The 25,197-nt window shown below is 38.8% G+C and overlaps 1 protein-coding gene across 4 annotated transcripts in view; it reads left to right on the forward strand.

Annotated features, from left to right (window-relative positions):
- The window catches only part of GALNT13 (polypeptide N-acetylgalactosaminyltransferase 13), a 338,848-nt gene that overhangs the window by 128,528 nt on the left and 185,123 nt on the right, over positions 1-25,197 (forward strand). For all 4 annotated transcript variants that reach the window (XM_075933419.1, XM_075933416.1, XM_075933417.1 and 1 more), the window contains one exon: positions 9,454-9,622. In XM_075933419.1, coding sequence (XP_075789534.1) covers positions 9,489-9,622 — 134 coding nt within the window. In that variant the 5' untranslated portion in view covers positions 9,454-9,488. The remainder of the gene's footprint in view (positions 1-9,453; positions 9,623-25,197) is intronic.

Consider the following 25,197-nt stretch of genomic DNA (forward strand, 5'->3'; position numbering starts at 1 on the left):
GGAATACTGGTAACCTGGTCATGTGTTTATAGTGTTTTTCAATTTGAAAAAGAGACTGCTTGGCTCTTCATAGATAAACAGTAAGCTGTAGTGGTTTATGAAAGCTAAAACTTAAAAAAATGCAATTGGTACTTGCACATCTATACCTCCACCAGTTTGTTTAGATTTTGATCTCATGTATACACTGTAAGTGAAACATAGCTAGTGCATTTTTATTTTCAAATGGCCAAATTAAATAATATATGCAGCTCAAAGTACCACACAACGTGCTTAAAAACAATTAGTTAAAATGGTATTGCAATGGCTGTGTAAGCAAACACAGCAGTGATTATGTAAGCTGAACAATAGCTCACTTATCCTTGTATATTGGGATGTGTTTTATTGAAAGAACACACATTGGCCATTGTGCCAAATTTATTCCCTGTTCTTTTGAACAAATATAATGGGGTCTCTTACTCTTCACTATACAGCCATCAAGCTACAGCAGGTTAAATAGCTTTTAAAAAGAACAGCACTTCTCGGTGGGTAAAACTGACTCATGCTTTGTGAAAGGAAACTACTCAGCGGCTTTGGGGAGCCTTTGGCCATTTTTTCAATGTAGCCGTTTCGTCCCCTTTACTGTTGGCTTCTTCGGAGGAGTGAGTCCCTGTGAAGGTGTTTAACTGACAGGCCAACTTGGTACAAATTTTTTCCTATGCTGTAATTGGCATAGCTTGCTTGGGAGTAGTCTAAGTGGAGCCCAGCTTTGCCATATGCAGCAGAAATGGAAGACGCTGGTAAACCTCTTTGTAGGTGCTCATGCTATGCTGCAGAATTGCAGGGCTTCCCCTAAGTGGGGTGAGTTGTGATGTTAATTTGATTGGGTGAATTTCATTGACTCTGAAGCACACCTTTAGTACTGCACTTAGGATCCAGCAAAGGGGTATTAGCCCAGCTACTACCATGGGATTTGAACTTTCTGCGGGGGGAGGGGGGGAGAGAGATCATTGTCTCCCTAATAAGAGTATTTTCAGTAATGATGCTATGTTTAGATTAAGTGAAGTACCAAAGGCACAATAGTGACTATCATGAAAAAATACAGTCTAGTTGTGGGACAACTAGCATGAATTCATAGATTAATCATCTATCTGCATAATGCCAATTACCCACCCGTATTTTTTTTTTTTCAGTTAATGAACTGAACTTTTATAAGTAATGGGTAGAGTTCCAGGTGATGGTTTTGACTGATATAGTCCTAAAATGGCTTGGGACCTTCTTGCCTAAAACCCCCACACTTCTCTATGCTGCCTCAGCAGAGGTATCCAAGTTGGCATCCTAGTCATACAAGAAAAATCATAAGGACCCAAAGCTTTAGAACTAGCTCTCCCCTTTGTCCAAAATAGTCCTAGTCAGTTGACCTACAGAGCATACTGCAAAGGCCACTGTATTTTCTCACATCTGTGGGAGAAATTAAATATTTTAAGTTGAGGGTTTTGCTAGGGGGTTATTGTTCTGGTTTCCAGATGGTCAAAGAAGGTGCTACCTAGTGTATCTAAGGATGCTTGGAGCAAAGGCTAGACATTCAATTTTTAATGGACATATATAAATCAAAATATCTGAATTCTTAAGAAGTATTAAAAAGTAAAGTGCATCTCGGATGTCATCATTCTTCAAAAATCTTTTCTTCTAGTTACCTCTAGCACACACACTCACTAATATTCATCCCATGGCCAACCATGCACTTCCTGATAATTTATCTGCCCTTTATTTATGCCCTTAGTTGGGTGCCCTGCTAATCAACTAAGTGGCCACACAAGCGCACAACTTACAGGGAATACTGCTTTCTTGGTTTGACTAGCATTGCATCCTCTTGTCAGCAGTCTCAGGTCTTCTCGCTGCATCCAGATCTAATGCACATAAAGGTCAACAAAAAGCATTCCCTCCTTTTTTTTTTTTTTTTTTAAATCCGTAGGTAGATTAGAATGACTTGACAGCTAAGGGTGTCTGGGTTTACAGTTCTTTGGTGGGGAAAAATAAAAGTTAATATAAAAATGTGTAGCTGTTCATGTTATGAACATAAAATGCACAAGCACTTTGAGAATTTCACTACACTCCAATATTCATTTCAGTTTCTTCAAGGAACATTTATTGAAGTACAAGCATGCGTTTTTGATGTAGCTGCTGTGTAGTAGATATGCACACTGTGTGATCATTAAAGAAAATGTTTTTCCATGCTAGTAATGAAATTCTCCAGGAGAGCTCCAGATATTGCCATTTTACCTTTAGGGTAGAAAGTGTCTGATCTACATCTTATGATTTTTTGAATTGTTGATAACCCACAGCTCCTGTTGACTTCAGTTCAACATATGGATCACACTTTTGAAGATCATGCCCTTTCTTCTGCAAACTCTCAGAAAAATGTGGGCCACATGTTTCTTTAGTGACAGGTGCTGCCTCCTGTGGTCTTTCTGGAGTATAACTGGTACCTGCTTTCCTTCCTGTTTGATGAGAAACAAATGAATTCCAAGCATATCCAATTGTCCTGGCACAACTAAAATCTTACCTTGCTTTAAGTTATGATAAGAGGAAGTTGCATGCCAAATTTGGTGGTCCTACCTCATACAGTTTAGGAGTTCTTGAATTGATTCACAGTTGGACGGACAGACACACAATATCTCTAAAATATATGGTAGGTGATTATATATTAGATTATATAGATTATATAGAATATTGTACATAGGTTTGGTTTGTTGCATTATAACCACATTAGGGCTGTATTTTATATTTATGTATAGCAAGAATGTATCATCTAAGGATGAAATTTAATCTATTTTAGTTACAGTACACAGCACAAGTACAGACTCTGTAGGAAGTTGTTTAGCTTTGCAGAACAAAAACTAGAATATAGCAAAATCTCCTTTTCAAGATTTACCCTAATGCACTTCAATGAATAATTATAGAGCAACAACAGGATGTTGTGATTCTCCAATCTGAAGAGTATACAGCTCAAGCTTTCAAGAATACGTGTGTGAGTTGCAAGCCTGTTCTGTGTCTTGTTAATTTATAATGTTCGGAATGGCAGTCAGAAAAGTTTGTTCACTAGTGAACCATGTATCGCCATGACATTCTTGGATCCTTCTGCTGATACTGCTTGTGGGAAGGTTCTGTATTGCTGGCCTTTACCTGTTCACACAAATTGTTTTTAATTCTGTTATCAAGGGATTTCCACTAGATTGGTATTAGCCTGTTTAAATACTAAGTATTTCTCTTCCTGCTGTTTTGTGCCTAGTGCTATGAAGTGAAACATCCTGTCACAGCAGATAAAGGAACACGTTCCACAGACTGTATTTAACTACATTTTCATGAGAGGTGAACTTCTGCAAGAATGGGTATCATAGTCAGTGGCAGTGAGCTATGATAGGGTTGATCAAATGTTTTTCAACTAATTTCAACTAAAGACTTTTTTTCATTAAATGTCTGCGTTCTGCAGAATTCTTGTCAAAAACAACCTCAAGACCAAAAATGTTTAAGTGTGTGTTTAAGTGTATTTTTTTTAACCCAAAAAATTACAATTTCTGTCTAGGAGAGAAGGAAGGTGGGAAACCTCTGACCAGATATAGTATGGATGATGTAACTTTACTATGTTTATCATGTTTAAGTTTTTGAATATTCCGTTGTGAACTACGTGTTTCTAGAAGCCTGAGTAGACTCAGTCTGAGCTGTATGCCAGTTCAGTTTATAATATGCGCGCTCTCTTTCCAACAAAGCTGCTTCCTGGGTGTTTACTGAATATTAGTTATGAAACTGATCACATCTCTAGCAAGGAAACACTGTACAGTTCATATAGTACAGTACCTAATCTACTGATTGGAACGTACACACCAACTAAATACAGGTCCTGAATTGAAAGGCTTCCCTGCCAGGTAGATGGCATCTTTCACTCCAGTGCATAGCGGAATGAGTGTCTGTTGATGACTACTAACATTTGAAATATTAGCACAAATTTCTTTTAGGGGTATTGTGGAACATTATGGTCCATTTCTTGGTTTTATTGTAATTTTTCAGGAGGTGGAGGCAGAAGAAATGGATGTCTCCATCCTGGCCTGATTCTTTTGCAGAAGAGGCTAGGGACAAACTTCTTCCCTAGTTCAGCACACTTTTAAGGAAGACTCCATTTTAGAGAGGAATGAAGTCTTGGGCATGTGGCAACTAGCTGTCTGACCAGACATATGCTTATCCACTTCTCTGATGTTAAACAGATATGAACCCTTTGAAGACGTGCTATAATATATTTGCTTTGCCATTTTCCAGATAGCCTTACTCAAATTAGGGACCTTATCATTCCCCTCTTTTTTATTTATGCTATATTTTGGAGGATAGGGCAGTTTATTTTGCTCCTTCCTTTGCCCTGAATGTTCCTTCCCTGGTTTCTTAAGTTTTACTGCATCCTGTGGCCAGTTTTATGCTGCTGTCAGAGAGAGTATAGGCTTTTCTCTAGACATATTCAGCAAAAAAAGAAGCAGAACATATTTCTGAGAGAGTAGTGTGGGAAGGGGTTCTGAGGCTGTGAAAACCCCACCCTATTACAATTTCTGATTACACAATGATTGGGTTTTAACAGTGTCTGACCTTCTCTTTTCACCAAAAAGTGTGGGCCAGGGTAGGGAGCATTTCAACATTCACTGGACATATTTTTTTATCATGTCAGTGGCATGTTCCAAGATGGATTTAAGGGGGATGTGTGCTTAAAGCAGAATGAAAAGTGAACAAGAAAATAAATGTGCATGTGGCTGCTGGTGGTAAGAGACTGTCAAATGCTGATCAGGGACAACTGAAGAGCCAAACAACGTGACTACTTTTTTTCTCTTTTGTGAGATAGGTGTCTCTTTCAAGGTAAAACCCAGCAATTAGGAGCCATATAGACCTGTATGATTACTTATCATTTAGTCCCCAGAGCCAGATCCAAAGAGCCAGCGACTCTGTCCAGATTCAGAAAAGCATTTTATAAGGTGTTAAATGAGCATTTAGTTTAGCAGCAGCTCTGGTGCTTAGTAACTCTAGGGAGCATGCCACTGATTCCAATGCACATTAAACAGTGAGATTGCCCTATACATGTAGAAGTAGGACATTTTATGGAGCAAAATCATCACTTGTAATTCTGAACTGGCCCCAGTTTTTGAGACTTTCTCTGATAATTTCATTTTAGATCACAATCATGGTGAAATCTATTGATTCTTCCTCTTGAAATATACAAGTGGGCTGAAATTGACATATGCTTTTAAATAATCTGTACTAAATTCTTGTCTCCACAGTTCTAGTTTAAACACAAAGTGAACAAAGAAGTCTAGATTAGAGATGTTAAATTTAGATTAACATCTAATTTAACACATTTAGATTAATAGGCTAATTGAACTATTTGATTAGTCTATAAGGGAGCCTCGCTTCTGAAGTATAGCAACAGCTCCAGGGCTGTTGCTACATTTCAAAGGCAAAAGCGATGCAGGGAGCACTGGCCAGAGGGGGACTGATTGAGTCCCCCGCTGGCCCTTTGCTTCCCACAGCGTTTCAAAGTGGTAGCACCGCATGGAGCTGGGGACTCCCCTGCTGACCCCAGCTCTACACGACATTGCCACTTTGAAAGGTGGCACGGAGCTGAGGGCCAGCTGGGTCTACCTGCGGTGTTTCAAAGCAGCAGCTCCACCCAGCACTGCTGCTCTGAATCCTCTCCTCCACCTTCACCCCCCCTTGCTGCCTCTTTCTGATAGACTAGTATTTCACATCCCTCATCTACATAGCATTTAACCTCCCACAAAAAATCTGTAGTCCATAATGTATAAAAAGTAAAACTTGTAAGTTCATATTTATTAAATTCACCTAGTCAGGACTAATGTCTACTTTATTTAATGAATTCATAGTTCTCCAGTATGATCAAAAGTTCTTAATTTCCTGTAGAACAATGATGATGCGTGAAAGGCTTTTACATGTTTTTTTCTTTTGTTACAAGAATATGTTAATAAATAATTGGCTACAGAGGAAACTCTGATAAGTGACAGCCCCCTTCTGGGCATTTAGGCACTGCAGTTTTTTCAAAACCAAGCCAGTTCATTCCAGTGCAAATGAACTGAAAACATGAATAGAGAAATAGAACAGTGAACCTTCTGAAAAATAAGCAACTGTATTCTCTGAAAAATATTAGGAGGTCTATTTGTCAAATAATATGTGGCTATTGGAGTACTGCACAGACTGTTGAGGAGGAAGTCATGATTCATGAACTAAACTGGCAAGCTACAAGTGAAGATAATTTGGTTGTATGTAAGAGCCCATAATTTCTAAGGAATCCTATTACATTGAATGAGACTTTTCCATATTGGCATAGTCCTATGCAAAATGGGGATAGTTAGAAATCCTATAGTAAGGATATTGTCACTAAATTGTATAATTTTCTAAATTATTTCTGTAGTTGTTATAAAAATATGTAACTTTTTTTAAACCATTCCTGCAATAGTAGGTTTCTACCTCCTTATAAACATGTGAGAGATACTCAGAATATATATTGTGATAACAAGTGTTTATCTGCACCAGAGTGTGATGATTAACTCACTTGTGGCTTTCCAGTCATGGGTAATGCAACCATGTCACACTCATTCTGATTATATCTTTATAGCAGATCACACTCACGTATTCCATTTCTCTCTTGGTAGACTTATGTATCCGTGGATGAACTAAATTGGAGAGAACTTCAAATATTTTGTTTTTATTGGTTTGTGTCAGGCTTTAAATGACATGACATAAATGCTGATTTTTACGGTTATTTACCTGTACTTAGATGTTAGTGGAAGGTGCTTTGTCAGTGCTTCCCAATTAAATTTGTATTACCTTTGTATTTTTTCAAGCAAACTCTGGATGGAAATTAACAGGAAACTGGACACCAATATTGTATAATAGATTTCTGCAGTGTAATGTACAATACTGGGTTGTGTGTGTGCTTAGGGTTTTTAGCTTTTTGGGTTTTTTTCAGGATCAGGAGCTAACTGTTTATCCTAATGATGTCCTTCAAAAAGCTTTTGAGTTCATTGCTGTCAGTTGGTTTGGTAACGACTTGTAGGACTCTTCTGTCACACAATGAATACAGTTCAGGAAGAGAGTACTTTTTACATTATTATGATTTAAATATATCACTTAGGAGTGGGGTTCTTATAGAAATTCTCAGGTTAATGCTGTCAGTGGACAAGCTAATAGATCAATAAGTGGGACATCCTTTTAAAGCAGAATATTTGATAGGAATGCTATGGAGACTTGGCAGGGTTGAAAGCCTGATCCCATGAGAGTCCCTTGCCACACTTGCTAATGTCTTCACTAGGGCTAGGATTTTACCCCTGGCGAATGTGAACTGGCTCCTACCCCTCCCAGAGCTGACATCAGTGCCTCAGAGGAGGAGTCCTTTTCCCTTCTTCCTTCGCTTTTGGTGTGGTTCCTTGAGATTCAGCTTTTTGTGGGTTGTTGGTCAAAGCAGTTTATCTCTCCCCCCCCCCCATCCCACATTGTAATATGTCTGGGTCTATGGGGGTTGACAGTGGAAACTCTGGATTTAAATTTCTATTTCTTAGAAGAGGGAGACTACTTTTCACCACCTCACAATTTTCAATCCTAAGAAGTGATTTTAAAAACAAAATTGCCCTACCCCCATGCACAGTCTCCTGCAAATAACCAGTCCAGTGTGCATCAAATGGTTCCAAAGCCCCTCCTGCAGACAGGCCCTGAAAGCACTAAAAATGTTTGCCTGAATTGGGCATCTCCTGTATGCTCTGAGATATGGTCCTAAGGACCTGGACAAAATTCCAGAGCATGATGTGTATGAGGCCATTGGTTCATGACTGACCTGCTAGATATCTTCAAACTAAGAAAGTACCCCAACAATCTGTGTGACTGTGTGTAACATATTTATGAGTAATGAGTGAATCGAGATTATTGAGGATGCCAGATGATCACAGAATGCACTCCTCCAGTGATGTGCCATACTTGCAACTGGCTTTCCCAATCCTGGAAATCCATGAAATCCATTCAGACTTCTCTCATAACTTTGCCATGTGTGTGGAGCCACTGCTCTGTGATACACTAGCTGCCATGACATGCCAAGGTTCCACAGAGTTAGCTGCTCTGCCTGATCCTGGGAATAGGGGCTTTTCCTGCCGGACTTGCCCCTTTTCAGCTCTTCAGCCCCTCCAGTGTCTGGAAATGAGTTGGTATCATCACTCTGCCTTGCTTCCCCTTTCTGAAGCAATTTCCTTCCCCCTCCTCCCAGCACATGTAAATGTGCAGACAATATTGGGTTTAGGAAACCATTCTTAATAAAAATCTGCTTTGCTGTCAGATTTTTTAACAGTAACTGTAAGTTTTTGTTTAAAATATTAATTTTGTATGAGGTTGTGTGACAACTTCTGTGGAAATTTGTCTCACTAATAGTTCTGGGTATCTTCTGATTTTAACTTTAAGAACTGACACATACTCCTCCTTCACCAATCCTTCAACATAAACTGATCCAATCAGTTTGCTTTGTAGGTTCAGGGCCATATAGTAATGTTTTTATATGATGATTTAATTATTTTTGTCATCCGATAAAACTTGATACTGAAGATCAATTTAATTATGCTGATTTTGTTTTAAAGAATGGTTTGACTTTTACATGTAAGTAATTAGTAATAAAAACTTAGTTTTCTTGGAGATGTTTTTCATTTAAATACACATAGAAGGTACATAGTGACATTGTTTGTACTGGTTACATTGTTTTTCAGTGGAATGTTTGTTGTCACTCTCTTGTCTTGTATAATATTGTAATTATGTCTCAAGTTCAATATACTTTTTATTTTGATAATGATAAACTTAGAAAATTGGTAAGACATAGGTTAAAATGTGCAATATGTACAAATACCTGTAATCAGATGTTATATAAAGCATATTCTAAGATTTTACAGTATTGACACAGATACATTGGGATAATGTATGTTTACAGTCTGCTCAGTCTGGGCTTAGTTTATTTTTGGCTAGCATTTGTGTAACAGTCAACAATGAATTTCAAAAGGTTAGAAGTTTGGATTCAATTTTCATAAGCATCAGATAATTTGGTTGCTTGTACAAATCTTGTCTAACCCTCTTGTATCTGTAAAATTTCACTGGGACGATGATACTGACACCCACAATCATAGATATAAGTATCATGAGATACACAATTCATCACTATTGTATGTAGTCTCTGCCAGAAATTAGAAGAGGGTGGAAAATCCTAAACATTTTTCAGGGCTTGATTTCAAGTTCAGATCCAGATATGGGTAAAAATCTCAGGCCGGAGTGCTGAGCCAACTCTTTATTTTTCTCTAAATCACTCCATGTTGATAGATGACGAAAGTCTTCTATTAGTGAAGAATGAAACCAACACACAAATATTAAAATTGTGTATTTTGTTAACTTGTGTTACAGCTGTTATTTCAAGGAACCAAGAAGGACCTGGAGAGATGGGAAAGGCTGTGCTCATTCCCAAAGATGACCAGGAGAAAATGAAGGAGCTGTTTAAAATCAACCAGTTTAACCTTATGGCCAGTGACTTGATTGCACTTAACAGAAGTTTGCCAGATGTAAGATTAGAAGGGTGAGTTTGCAATGCACTGTGTAATTCTCAACACAAATGGCTCAATCACATTATGGGCCATGTTTTTTTACCAATATTTATTTGTTCAGGATTCTTAATTGATTTCAGGGCATAATAGGGCTCAATATTTGATAGTTTAATACTTTGAGTCTGTGTGTAGACTGGCAAGTTTTTCCGCAAAAGCAAGCGCTTTTGCGGAAAAACTTGCCACCTGTCTACACTGGCCGCTTGAATTTCTGCAAGAACACTGATGATCTCCTGTAAGAAATCAGTGCTTCTTGCAGAAATACTATGCTGCTCCCATTCGGGCAAAAGTCCTTTTGCGCAAAAGCTTTTGCGCAAAAGGGCCAGTGTAGGCAGCTCAGATTTGTTTTGTGCAAAAAAGCTCTGATTGTGAAAATGGCGATCGGGGCTTTTTTGCGCAAAAGTGCGTCTAGATTGGCACGGAAGCTTTTCTGCAAAAAGTGCTTTTGCAGAAAAGCGTCCATGCCAATCTAGATGCTCTTTTCCGCAAATGCTTTTAACGGAAAACTTTTCCGTTAAAAGCAATTGCGGAAACTCATGCCAGTCTAGACGTAGCCTGATTGTTTTCAGTGTTTGGTTGAAGCTGCTTGAAAGTGTTATGATTGATATTCTATAGGCTTATGAAATGCCTGCCAATGCCAATAGAAGAGTGTGTGGGGTATGTATACTGAGAATTAGACTCGATCAAATTTTCTATAGTTACCTTTTTATTTGTATTTTTTAAAATTATCAGTGGACAATTGTGACCTATATAAGCTCTAGTACCAGCGATAGTACCTGTAGGGGAAAACCAATCCCTCTAATAATTTTGTTTGAAACACGTTGGGTGGAGAGAGAGAGAGAGAGAGAGAGAGAGAGAAAATCTTCTTAAAAAAAGGTAAAAGGCAGTAAGAACTAATTCCAAAGGATAAAAAGGCATCCTGAGAAGACAACAGCAGCATTTTTCTCCAATAGCATCTCTAGAGTAGTATTGTAATAGAAACTTTTGTATATTAAAATTGTTAGTGTTTCCATATGATGTCATTTTACTACTGTACAATGTCAGGCTGTATCAACCACTTTATTAATCTGATTCTATATATTTTAATTAGTCTCACGGCTACATCTACACTGCATCCCCCTTGAGCAAAAGCCTATGCAAATGAAGCATGGATTAGCATATTGTCATGCTTAATTTGCATAAATACTTAGGGACTGTTTTTGTGCAAGAAGCTTTTGCACAAAAAGGAGTCGTCTAAACAGCTCCTTTTTGCGCAAAACCCCCTATTTGAGCAAGAGCTGTTCTTCCTGAAAAAATGAGGAAGAACGGCTCTTGCGCAAGAGGGTGTTTTTGTGCAAAAAGGAGCTGTGTAGACGAATCCTTTTTACGCAAAAGCCTCTTGCACAAAAATGGCCCCTAATTTATTATGCAGATGAAGCACTGTAATATGCTAATCTGAGCTTCATTTTCATAGACTTTTGCACAAGAGGGATACAATGTAGACATAGTCAAAGATGCCACAGGGCCACTCATTTTTAATGTTACAGACTAACATGGCTACCCCTCTGATGCATATGACATAGTTATTTAGTGTGGTCTAGAAATTCATAGTTGTTACGAACCTAGTTTCTGGCATTGAAACACTAACGGGATTGGGGGAGATGCCACTCTAAGACGGCATACTGGCTTAAATCATAAGGTCTTGGAACAGTCAGGACTTTATAGATTAGTATGATTCTGAGTTATAAAAACATGGCTCAGATTTGCTACCCATAGAAAATTTTCTTGAAGAATTTTCTGTAACATGCTAGTTTTGTGAGTGTCGATGTGAGTTGCCCACAAGTGGTTAATCTATGTAGTAGCTTGGATATTATCTACTAGTGTTGGTGACAGCAACTCTCCCTCAGTTCAAAAGGTCTGCTTTTAATGAAGTCAAAGGGCACGTGGTATTAAATGTTATTGTGCAAAATAAAATTTCCTATGCATTGCTGTATCTAATTCTTCAAAGAAAGTGTAAAAAAAAAAAAAAATCCATATGACTGGCTATGGCAATGGGAACATAATGAGGAAGATAGAAGGAAAAATATCCTCCTGTCCCCCAACATGTTTGTCCAGATTTCCATGCAATAATGGAGATACTGCAGCATAAGCAAGACCTGTCATTTCAACATTTACCTGGTTTTTTTTCCCCTGAAAAATTCACATTTTATAAAAAGTTTTATTTGGTAATTACCAAAGTATCAATCCAACAAAAATAAGTCCCTGAAGGAGCCTTTGGCAGTAGATTATAACCAGCTCAGTATTAATCTGTCCAGATGGCATATTGATCACATGGCAACTGTCTAATAGTTTGGCAGTGTCACAGACAATGCAGGAATGCTTGTAAGTTTTACATGTCCTATAGTAGCAGCCAAGTTCCAGACCTTTCAGTAGTCTCCATGGGGATGGCACAACATCAGACTTACTAAGGGACCTATAGACACTGTTTATGACAACTTGATTGTGTAACACTGAAATGTAGGTGCAAAGGAAGACTGGAAAATGGTAAATTGACATTTTTGTTCCTGTTGTCTTCATTACCTGTTCCACATGTAGTGGCAGGACAGGATCAGCACTGAAGCTATCCATAGTGGATCCCAGTGACTGCCAGCATCAATGCTGCTTCACTTTTGGTGACTTCCTTGGGACAGATATAATAAGATGGAAGATAACATGTTACAAAGAAGTTGACCAGAGACTGTCACTACATAGTCAGCACTTGTATGGTTGCCAAAGCTTTGATGGTATGGTCAGTTCACCAGTGACAGACACATACTGAACAGCCAGTCTTGCAGAACTACCTAGAGAGCTCAGTCCAGGTGGTGCTTGAACTGCAAAGAGGCTACAACCTTTTTGGATTTGCAATGATGATGATTTTTGAGGGGGTGGGGGTAAGAGGTAAGGGAAAGGAGATATCTTGCTTTGGTCAATTTAGATTGTACGGAAATAAGGTGCTGGCTGAACTTTATCTTTCTACTGCCAATTCTCACGGTCTCATCTCTTTTCTCTATTTTGCCCCCTAGAAACTTTGATAATGGCACCCATGTAAATCTAATAAGTTGCTAAGATTGTTCTCTCAAATGACTCCCATAGTGGATCCCACTTTTACTGTAGTTTTGAAGGGCCTTCCCTTCCTATACAGATTGGCTATTTTTCTCTCTTTGCATTCTCTCTAGCTCTCCCTTCCTCCACAAGTACACTTCATTAAAAAAAGAAGACAGATCAGGCTCCAAGTACTTAAAAATCCACATGCATGCCTGAGCTCATGCTTATTTGCACAAAAATACAAAATATTTTTCTTTTAAAAAACATACTAAAAGAGCAACTGGCAGATAAATTAAATATTTAAATGTTAAATAAACATGTTATGTATTCCATATGTTTTGTTTTGATGTGGGAATTCTAGGATATGAGCTACCACATGAAAGCTTTTTGAATAGATAAGCAAGGATAAGAAAGCTTGTCTAAATAGTTCATCTACCCTAAGGCTTATCATTCTACAAGAGTGTCAGCAGCTGGCATATGAAACAGGATCATTTCAGTTATGTTGCTGTATCTTCCCTAATCAGCATTCCCTTAGAACAGTATTCATTAGTCAATCTGATTTGCTGGTACTTATTGCTAATAATTTAGTGCCTGTTTCTGCAAATCTCAACCCGAATAATGTGAGTACTCAGGAGTTGATTTACTCCATGTGAATGTCTGTAGGATTGATTACTAGATTATTTAGGAAAAGTGTGAGAACTGAAAATTATAAAAATCAATTTTAAATTGCTTCTCATTTAAAAAAGAATGTTCTAGAATATCATTACCTGTGCTTAACTCTCAACTTGGTTTGGTTTACATTTTTTCAGATAAGTGATAACAATTAAATGCATACACATTATTAAGCCTTCTAAATCTCCAATTATGCATTCTTTTCAAATTGAATCTTCATTTCAGCATAAATTGATATGTTTGATTTAAACATTAGCCTCTCGAACTCAGTAGGATTTAAAATACTCCTGCCTGATACCCCACAGCACATATACCACTGCTATTAGGGTAAGTCTTGCACATAAAATATGCATGTGTAGAATTTGAGCTGTAGTAATTTGAAAACCAACACTTAGACAACTTTGTCATATCTATTACTAAAGAATTCTTCTCTACAAGGCAATATTTATGGTAATTATATTGTAATTATTGGCAAACCTTAACTTATCTGTTACAGTGATGTCTGGGGTTATTGTGTGCACCTGCAAATGGGCTTTGTGGTGAAATTAGTCCAAGGACATTGGATGTTTTTCATTGGTCAGAGCTGAAAAGGTCCATTTATGAAAATCAAGGCCCTGATTCTCCACTCTTGGTTTTGTTGGTTTGCATGACATAGCTTGTGGATTTTTGTGCAGCTAGCATAGCTGGCCATTTAGGAATGTAGAACCAGTGTAGCAGTTCCTGCACCACCCAGCCTGGAGTTGGTGTAGGGAGTACACTAACTGAAAGAGGCCATGGCCAGAATGAGTCTGCTTTCCACTACTCCCTGTACCATGGGGCTTTAGCAGCTGGGACAACTTAAAGCCCAAATCAGACTGCTCCAGTTTACATCCAAGATCAGACTGGAGGTCAGCTTAGCTTTGCAATACAGGCAACCCCCGACTTATGATCCCCCGCGTTTACGACTACCTTGCTCCAGCCTAGTTTGGCCTTTCAAGCCCACCTGCACAGTGAGCCACAAGGTCAGCCAGTCGCCCACAGCCTCGGCTGGTTCTGGGCGCAGCTCGTGCTGCGCCACTGGCTCCAGGAGACACAGAGCCACCTACCGCCTGACCTAGGCCTCAGCTGGCTCTGGGTGCAGTTTGCAGTGCACCACTGGCTCTGGGACATGGGGAGCCACCTACCACCCAGCACTGCCCCCTCCGACTGGGCCTGGCACACTGGGGACTACAACTGCCAGGAGGCAAAGCGGGCCAAAAATGGTCCTCCCATTTATAACATTGTGTCTCTGGGAAATTGTCAGCCGATGGCCGGGGTAGTGTGTGTGGTCTGTGTGTGTTATGCACCCGAATCTTCAATTGCTAGGACAGGGTCCCTTCGCAGCGGGCAGCCTATTGGAAGCTGACAGGTGCCTCAAGAGTTCGCAGGGAGAGCTTATTACATCCGAGTCTTTAGCTGTTAGGACGGGGTCCCTTCGCAGGGGGCAGCCTAGGGAAGGCTGATGGATGCCCCAAGGGTCTGTCCCGTGGAGGTGACAGGACCCAAATGCCCAGCTCTGCCTGCATCTGACCCTATGGCTGGCTGGAGTTCTTTTAATTGTATTTGGTTCTGTTACAGCAACAGGAGAAGTCAGGTTAAGGCTTAAACAGTTACAGGTTTATTAAAGAGGCTTATAAAGCATGTGGTTACGATGGCTATTGTTCTACTTCTTAACTGCTAGCAAGTACAGATCTTAAAATGGTTACAAAGGAAAAGGAAGATAGAAAAAATAATGGTACCAAGTGACAGCTTAATCTTTAAAGAGCTCTATTGTATGCGTGCACTAAAACAAAAGGACATGTACAGGTACAATTTTTACCCCCTTCTGCGTCTCTTGATTCCAGCGTGTCAGGCCAGGATCGGTCCCTCAATTCCTCGGAAAGACGAATACGAGGCTGGGCGTCCCCATGTGGACCTCGGGAGGCAATTACCTAACCCGACCAGCAGGTAGATGGTAGTTTGACGCTCAGAGTGAGTGTGCTGCTGGGTCTATCTTTATACCCGTGTGGTCACGTATTCTCTTTCTTATCTATGGTGCCAAATGGTGCTGGTTCATCTTTGTGATGCCAGTTCTTACAAGGGAGTTGTGAACTTAATTTACACTTGTAAGGGAGATAACTAAATTGGGAGTACTGGGCATTCTTTTTTCAGCGGGAGATTCCTCTCCCAGGGACGGCTGTGTGATCGTATCAACATAGGTGCCAGCCAAGGGCAGTTCTCGCAACCTCTAGGTCGTCTGTTGGCTTGGCCACACTCTCTTATCTGTGTTTACAGTTATCCAAGGTCAGATGAGCCAGCATATCTGGGCCTCTGTCAAGGCATCAAAGACTGATGATTTTATTGCTCTCTGTGTCCTGTGTGTTCCGTGCACCTCGGGGGGCGGGGGAGGGGGGGGGGCTCTGTCTGGCTACAGAAATAAGGGTTCGACTTACAACGGCTTGACTTACGATGGTTCTCCAGGAGTCAATTAGGCCATAAGTGTGGGGGACGCATGTACTTGTCCTAATCTGTGCCATGCAGTCTTCAGGTCTAGCCAAGGATCAGGGACTGAATAACATATATTATATGCTATTTTATGTATTTTGTACTCTTAATGTACCCAAGAAAATATTTCCCTTTTTTTATAAAAAAATTATCTTTAAAACAGGAAAATGTAAAACCCAAAGCACTCGGTGATCTTTTGAAAGTTTACTTGTTCTCCTGCAAAGTATGAAAATATTAAAATTGTGAAACAGGTTGAAATTTACAATCTAATGGATAGCTACATTCTGTATAAGGGAAATGGAGCATTCTATTAATGCTGTAAGCAATATGTCTAAATGCATTTCCAGGATCAAAAGAAGGTTTTTTTTTGTTTTTTTTTATAAATTTTGGCCGAAAGATGAAAAGTATTGTGAGAGATGTAAAACACTCTGTTTTTCTTTCTTCAGACAGATGCTTTCCATACACTGTCTTTAGGGAGTATTAAATTGTTTACAATGCCAACTTACAATGTTTTGTTACTGGGAGGAATATGATTTCATGGTTAATATAGTGAGCATATGACAGTAAGACATATTTGTATTGATGTGGGCATTTGTCTGATTTGCATTGGGTATTGAAGCTGCCATACCTGCAAGATTGTAAAAGCAGGCTTTTCCTGTGAAAATCCATGTTTTCGAATTGCTGTTACTATGGCAACATAGATGAGTGGGAAATAATGTTCTTGTAACACCGGGTACCAAGAATGGTAAGTTTGTGTGTGCGTGCATCCTAAATGCCAGTTCCCACTGCCCAAAGTGCCATTCCTGTCACTCTTGTATCTAGGAAAGAGTGATGGAGTTGTGTGTGACAGTGAGCTGATTTATGCTCACTGGACATTTATGGGGCTGGACGCATGCAAACAAGGTGGGCCAACAAAGAAACCTGGTACACAAAGTCCTAATTAAAGCTCCTAATTCGAACTACTGTTATTCCTCATTGCGGTGCCTGGGAACATGCAAATAAAGCCCGAGATATTTTAATCCCGGGCTTCATTTGCAAGTTTGAATGACTACATTAGCCACCCTAGTTCGAACTAGGGTGGCTAGTGTAGACATACCCTAAGAGAAAACCACCCCAAAACAGAAAATAGCCTGGTGGTCAGGGGTGCATTCACTTCTAATGTGGTAGACTGGGCTTCAAGTCTCTGCTCTGCATCAGGCAAAGTAGGTCTCCCATATCCTAGAGAAGTGCTCAGAATATTGGGCTCAAAGGGTAGGGTGGGAGGGCGGTTGCATTTCCTTCTCTTTTGAGACCAGACCAAGTGGGCTTAGATACATATCTTAGGGTACGTCTACACTACCCCGCTAGTTCGAACTAGGGATGCAAATGGAGCCAACCGAAGTAGTTAATGAGGAGTAACATCAAAAAATGAGGAGTAACATTAGTTCGGACTAAGGGCGTTAGTCCGAACTAACGCGTCCCGGCGTGCACTTCCTGGTTCGAATCAGCTGGGATTCGAACTAGCGCATCGGCGAGATCATGTTAATGGAGCGCGGGATATTTAAATCCCCGCTTCATTAACTACTTCGGTTGTCTCCATTTGCATCCCTAGTTCGAACTAGGGATGCAGTGTAGACGTACCCTTAGAGAGTTCAAAGCTGTGAATCCTGAGCACAAGGAGGCATCTCCCTCAGGCCCAGGGTTAGGTACATAACTCCCTTTGTGTTGAAACTCAAAGGGCTTGAGTAATATTATCTTCTTGCCCTTTGCTGCTGCTAACTCCCTTCTCAGCTTGCTGGATCCTGTGAATCTCTTTTGTAGAAGTCTAACTCTCCTCACATGTTCAGTAGGACAGTTGGGTCCCCAACTTGGGGCTATTGATTCCGGTGGATAGAAAGGACCTAAACATTAGGGGTATGTCTAGACTACATGGCTCTGTCAAAAGAGCCATGTAAACTAGTTTAAATAATCCTCGCTTCATTAAAATAAAAATGGCCGCCACGCTGTGCCGACAATCATCTGATCCGCCACAGTGCGGGAGTTTAGACGCAGATCGGTTGACAAGGGAAGCCCTTGTCGACCACTCCCTTATGCCTTGTGAAATGAGGTTTACAGGAGCGGTCGACAAAGGCTTCCCTCGTCGACCGATCCCCGTCTAGACTCCCGCACTGTGCGGCTCAGCTGATTGTCGGCACAGCACGGTGGCCACTTCAATCCCCACTTCATTGACTATGTCGAGTAAGCTAGCTTACATGGCTCTGTCAACAGAGCCATGTAGTCTAGACATACCCTAGGTGTTACAATACTGAGTCTGAAACCACCTTTTGTGGGTTCAATTTCATGTGTGGCTTTTGTCTTTAGCAAAAGAGTGTTTCTCAATGTAAACAGCAAATCCTTAACAATTCAGGAGAGAAATTTAATCTTTATATTGTTTCTCTTCCAAGTCTGATTTGGCACATTATACTAGTATGAAATCTTGAAAATTACGTTCATTTACTATAGGAAACCATGATTTTCATTTTATTTCTAAGAATTGTCTCAAGCCGCTTAAAAATCACTGTCAGTCTCCTTCTTGATGAGCCTCTGACAGTAGTCTGTGAAGAACATTTGATATGCTTCATAACTCATTAGAGTTGGATTTTCTCATCATTTTAGGTTCATGTAAATTTGCTTCTGTTCATAAAAATTTATATAAGAACAGTGGTGAGGCTTTTAGTTTTCTGCTCTAGAAACACTTTCTTTTGAAGCAGCTGGGTTTATTCTCAGATGGTACTTTGTGTTGCTTTCTTCATAGCCTTCATTAAAAAACAATATCATTTAAGCATTGTTTGAAATAAAAAATATTACAGGATCATAATTAAGGTATTAGCAATTTTTACTCATCTAAAATTTCAGATATTGAAAACTTTAGTTTGTATCAACCCAACTATTTTGTTGCATTCAGTTGCAGGTAGTGGCAGCTAGGAGCAGTTATTTTAATAATTGTGTAACCACTAAATTTCTTACTCGATGCCCCTGGGCCAGGACCAGCAGCCAGTATGCTCTTAGGGAGCCCCCTGCCATGCCACATTTCTGCCTCATACAGTTTCCCATGGACAGAGGCTGTTCCAGCATCCCATGGCACAGCACAGGGGCGAGGGGTGTTGTGATTAATTGGGACCATTAACCTATAAGCAGTCTCTTAGTGGTTAAATGGTTATCCATCTAGCCCCTGACATCACTAATAATTGCAGCTGTCAGTGACTGCAAGTTCCATTCTTCTGGGAATGCTGTAGTGGAAGGGCAAATGCTAAGTTTCATTACATGGTTGGGGGGTAAAGTGTTGATGGAATCCTATGGCTGTTTGTCTAGGAAGGAAACACTCCACAAGAGAACTTTGACACTATTTATTACTTGGATTTACTGATGTATGTAGTGATGATTATATCCACTTCATTTCACTTGTCTTATGAATTGTTGTTAGTTTATTCCTAGCTTTTGAGTCGTGCTGGATCACCCTTTTCAGAATTCCTTTCTTGCTCAAGCTGTTTCAAGTTGTAAGATTAAAAGCTACTTCATTTGTTTATTTTTGAGCAAGCAAGATATGCAGAGAAAAAGGCAAACTACTCAGATCTTCTCAATTACCCATCTTAAACTGTATAATCTTTTGAAGAAGAAAATGGATTAGAAAATCAGAGAGATGAAACTAATTAGTTCGGCTAGAAATTATTGTTAAATGAAAGTTTGGAAATGTACCTACCTTGTGAACAAGAAAAAGCAAAACTATTAGAATTCATCACCTTAGAAGACTTCTAATTATGAGAAGAAAATAAGAGATCCTCTGTATGAGATCAAAGTCAGTTCCCTACAAAGAAAGTACAGACTGTTTTTCAATTGGTTTTGTGGGTTTTTTATACATACTGTCATACAATAAATGGGACAATTAAAAGCGGCAGCTTTTTTCCTTTGTCTGTTTTTCCCAGTACAGAAATAAGTACTCAATTCCGTTGTCCCTTTCACAGTATTATGCCCTTGTGACTGTATTGTTTCCAGATTACACTTGTGTAAGTGAGAGCAGAATCATGTCCTAAGTCTCTGAGAACGTGCCTAAATTCAAAGGAATTTAAGGTATTTTTAAAAGTCCCTGTCTAGTGCCATTCTGGGGGGGAGGACTGGCCCAGGCAACATAATTCCATGTTTTGGGAGCCTGTCTTTGATTTTCAGGAAGTATGCCTGGATGAGGAAAATTCCAGATAAACCCCGTTTGCTATGCCATTTGGCAGCTACTATTTCTGTGGATAACCATTATGCACTAGAAATGTTCCATGGTAAGTTATTTGTTTGTTCTGAGGAAGCATTTACGACCCTCAGTCTTAAATTTGGACCCCCATTGTGCTAGGGCCTATACATACAAAACCGAAGGCCTTCTCCAAAGAACTTGTAATTGGAGTAGAAGACAAGAGACAGGAGAATGGACAGATGTGGAGTTCAACTAACCAGTAGAGCTGGTCAAAATTTGGGACTTCTAATTCATAGGAAATTGTAATTCTTCGAAATTTACATTTTTAAAAATGTCCTGCAAAAATATAGTGTATCCAAAAGGTATATCTACTTCCTGGTACCTAGCTGACATGATTCTTGTGACTATTCACATGACATGATTCTTGTGACTATTCACTTGGTTATCAGTGGTCTATTTACCTCTTCAATTTAGTGGTGAGCAGCAGGGAAACTGGTATGAATCATGCATGTTTCAGTTAGCTGCCAGGGCATCTAAGGTCTACAGCTCTGGGGTAGCCTGCCTGAGGACCCCCACAGCTTTCAAATGTTCACGGTAGATGAGCCCCGGAGACAGCTGCTGCAAGCACTGAGCAGCTGGGTAGCCAGTAGGCACAGAAACTAGGAAGCCCTGGAGTCACCAGTCCTTGGACAGTCTGCATAGCAAGGCTACCCCAGAGTTGTGGACCCTAGTTACAAACTTTTTATTGACAAGAAGGCGAGGCCCAAGGGTTTCTGCAAAACATTCCAGGTTTGACAAATTTTGCACTTTCTGATAAAAATGTTTGACCTGTTCAATTGGCCAATATGTTAAGCAGTGGTTTCAGTGAGTATACCAACTGCCTAACCCTTGTCAAGTATTTTGTTTTTGTTTTGTGTTTTGTTTTGTAGACATCAAGGCAAAGGAGGGTTTTAAGGAATTTTAACTTCGCAGCAATGTTAGGCTATGTCTACACAGCAGTGTTATTTCGGAATAACTGATGTTATTCTGAAATAACATAGTCTGCTTCTACACAACAAGTAGTTATTTTGACATAATGTCAAAATAATGTGCCCTTAGAGAGAATGTGTAGTACTACTGCTATTGATTATGTAATCTGAGATAAAACTAGAAAGAAATAGAATGTGCTAAAAAAGAGTTCTAAGTGTGTCAAGGAGACAGGGTTCGAAATTTAGTATAGGAAATATGATCTAAGAATCATATTTATATAAGAAATGTTTACCAGAAAATGTGTTTAGCTCTGTAACACTAAAGCAGAGTTAAATTTGAAAAAGCCAGTACCTCAGAATAAATAGGCACTACACCAGTCTGCAGTCTGAACAGTCTCATCCTCACACTGCACAAAACATGCTTACTGATTACTTTATCATTTAAAAACTGGTATAACCTGACAGCAAAACACTTTAATCCCAGATAACTTCAATTTAACATAACTCTATATCTGTTTGAGTAGCAACTACAAAACCCTAATCAGTCTTCAACAACATCAATGCAAAACTGCTCTATAGTTTGTTCTAGATGTGTATTTTGGAATCAGGATTCCCAAGCCCTCAAAAACTCAGTTACAGGAAATTATTTTCATCATAGAAGGAGCGTATTAGCAGTATAAATACTTCCTTATCTAACTGAATAAATCTATCATATTAAGTGTTTTCTCTAGCTCTTTCTTTGTAGAATTGGCCCTAAAAATAAACTAGTATCCTATCTGCTAGCAAGCTATTCACTGTCTGAAAATCTCTAGTCTGTGTGCAACCTTCTAGAACTACTGGAGTTTGCCTTTATAGATTTATACTGGAATGCCTCCCTAGAGCCAGATTCAATACAGACTGGCAGATTTTACTTTGCAGTAGGCTACAAAGCAGAAAAGACAATTTTTGAAATTTGTCTTTAGCATAATATTCAGTGAATTCTTTGTATTTCTTCAACTCTAGCAATAATTTTCTTTTTATATAAAATATTTGTCTCAAGTGAAGGATTGTAGGTCCTTATGCAACATCTTCTATCTGCCATAGCCATGAAACAGTACTAGAATTTGAAATCCTTATCAGCTGAGCATCCAGGTAGTGGAGGACAAGAAAATATGAATGTTCATCAGGAGTATTTGGATATAATTTGAGGTTGCTTCAGTCACTGGCATCAGTATAAAAAAAATCTAAGTTCAGTATGTGAAGTTGTATCAATAAGCTCCTGGGAGAGGGGAACCATCTCTTTGTTCTGTTTGTATCACATCTAACACAATAGGGTGTAGATACATGACTACTACTCTTTGGAGCCATGGTAATGTAAATAAGACTGTTTTTACCCCATGATGTGAGTGACGTTGAAAAATGCATTGGTCCAGGCAGTCTGATATTTAGTAGTGACAATTCTGAAGAAGGTGTACTTCCAAATATTGATATATTGGTACGTTTAATCTGAACCATGTAGTTCCCCAGATACAAAGCATACATTACATGGAGGAGTTGGACATTGCTTCGCTTTTGAGACATTTGATTAATTCAAGAGAGTCCTCTTTTCAGGGTGAACAGAGGTTCACTTTTGAAAATGCCCTTTGTTCAGAGAATTCCTAAATCATTAAATGGTTGAAAGTGCAAAAATATGTCAAGAGTGGGTTGAAACTCAGAATTTCTATTTCGTGTAAAATTTCAACATTTCAGATTTTCCCCCCAAAATAGGAATTCTGAAAATTTATTTTGTGGAGAAAATCTGAAATGTTTCAAAAATGATCCTTCCCCATTAGTTTTATATTTTTAAACACATTTTTACATTGTTTCATGACATGCAAGTTTAAGTAGTGGACAATATGTCATGGCATACACTTTAATACTATTACTGACATATCAAATAAGACCTAATAACCAAAATATTGCATTTTAAAAATAAAGGCAATTGCTCCTTAGTATTGATGACAAACTGTGTCTATCATTGTTGAATGTGTCACTTGTTTATGTTGAATTAAAACATTTTGACACTTCACCACTTCCATCTAATTAGAGAGAGAGAGAGAGAGAGAGAGAGAGCTATTTTCAGTGTCCTAGGATTTAGAAACAGTGAGTCCTATCTAACACAAAGATATTAAATACAGCTGCTCCTCTAATTGTTATGTACTAACATATGATGTTATGCACTACTGGTACTGACACATCACAAAATAAAAGTAATATCAAATGTTAAAATTTCAAGCAAAACTTTTGAAACAATTTTGAAAATTCTGAAACTTTTTTGCAGTTTAGAATTTTTTCAAAGGGAATTTAATTAAAACTAGTATGATTTTACAAAAATATTCATTGATATGGCTGTTTCCAACAGAAAATGTAGAGTGAAAATGTTCCAAGCTACTCTAAACATAGATTCATTTGTTACTGTGTGACTGCTTTACATGGACTACACTGCACTTTGAAAGAGAAAGGTAGTTAAAATGAGCAGACTAGGTTAGATTCAGGTATAAAAGAACTTGACATTTCTATTAAAACAAGGGAGGACATCCAAATTTTAGGCAATGTTGATGCTGCCATATGTGAATGGCTCTATTAGTGAGATCCTAAGGCTACATCTACTAGGAGCTTTTTGGGCAGACAGTATGCTAATGAGGAACTTATTAGCATGAGTCGTGACATCATTATCATATTTTCTGCCATCTCTTTTTGCGCAGGGGTGGAGGATATGGTGGAACTAGAGAGATGTTTCCTTTTTGTGCAAGATCCTGTGCCAGAGAGGCATAATGATCTTGTGCAGAACAGGGTTTTTGCGTAAAAAGGAAACATCCATACTGCTTCTTTTTGCACAAAAACACCATGCGCAAAAAGAAATGGCAGAAAATATGCTAATGATGTGATGACTCCTGCTGATGAGTCCCTCATTAGCATATTTTCTGCCCAAAAATCTTGTAGTATAGATGTAGCCTAAATGTGTGTCTGAGACCATAAAGAACTCATTTCCTTAAGGAGCTCAAACAAGAAAAGTTCTCTCATACAATTCTGTTGGTATTGTTACACTATTCTGGTTACTTTTCCACAATCCCTGTACAGTTACGCTTTTTGGGTTTTTTTCCCTTAGTATTTCTTCATTTAAATGTGATGTATTGAGAAGATTGAGGTATCTGACAACAAAATGATTTTTAGTTTGTTTTTGTAAAAAGTAATGGTCCTGGTGGTTTTGGCCAGCAGTAGTGAGACATATCCTTTTATGATTTTTTTAAAACAAATTTGGCTCTATAAGCTAAATGATTCAGAGCTGCTGGTTTTTAAATGTATTTTTAATTATTAGCTATATATTTGTTAAATGGCCTTGGTAATTAGTGTAAAACAATATTTGATTTTGCTTATTTTTCCTATGACAAACAGATTTCATTAATGTATTGTGTGCCTCCTCAAACAAAGTTAAGAATTTTGCCTCTGGCCATCTCTCTAGCTCCACCATATCCTCCACCATATTAACATCAGAGTATCTTAAAATGCATTGCTCCCACATCCAAGACATTTAAAGGTAGTAAGGTGCGGGGAGGGAATAAGTAAAGGTGAGTTATTTTGGATGGTTATATTAAAATTTTACTGCTCCTCTTAACAATAGATGTCAAGAAAAACTGCTCTGTAACCCTAATTTTAGATTTCACATAAATCTAAATGAAGAACAGAAATAATGATATTGAAGATATTTATAAAGCCCATGATCATGCACAGACTTCTAAAAGACACACAAAGGTTTTTTGCTTATCATTTTCAGTGAATGCTGTGGTTTTTGGGTTCCTCTCTTTTGTTTGGTGTCCCTGAAGTAAAGCTCCCATATATTTACAGTAGATTGATAGTGATGCTCATTGGTAGTCGATTTACTTGTGGCAGCATCTTCCTTGTGAACTGGCTGTGATCCCATTTTTCTGATTTAATAGTGCAAAATTATTCAAGCATGAAATTGCCTCCTTCATGTAGAGCAATCCCCTTTTGCCTGGCAAGTCAAGGCTTAGAAATTTGATATTTACTGTGATTACAGTTGTTGACCTCAAACAATTGTTGCTACTAACAAAGTTAAGCTTTTTTGCATGGGTCCTGGAGGGAAATGTTAGACTAACTAACCAAATTC

This window comes from Pelodiscus sinensis, chromosome 7 (genome assembly GCF_049634645.1).
Source record: "Pelodiscus sinensis isolate JC-2024 chromosome 7, ASM4963464v1, whole genome shotgun sequence".
Taxonomy (NCBI): Eukaryota; Metazoa; Chordata; order Testudines; family Trionychidae; genus Pelodiscus; species Pelodiscus sinensis.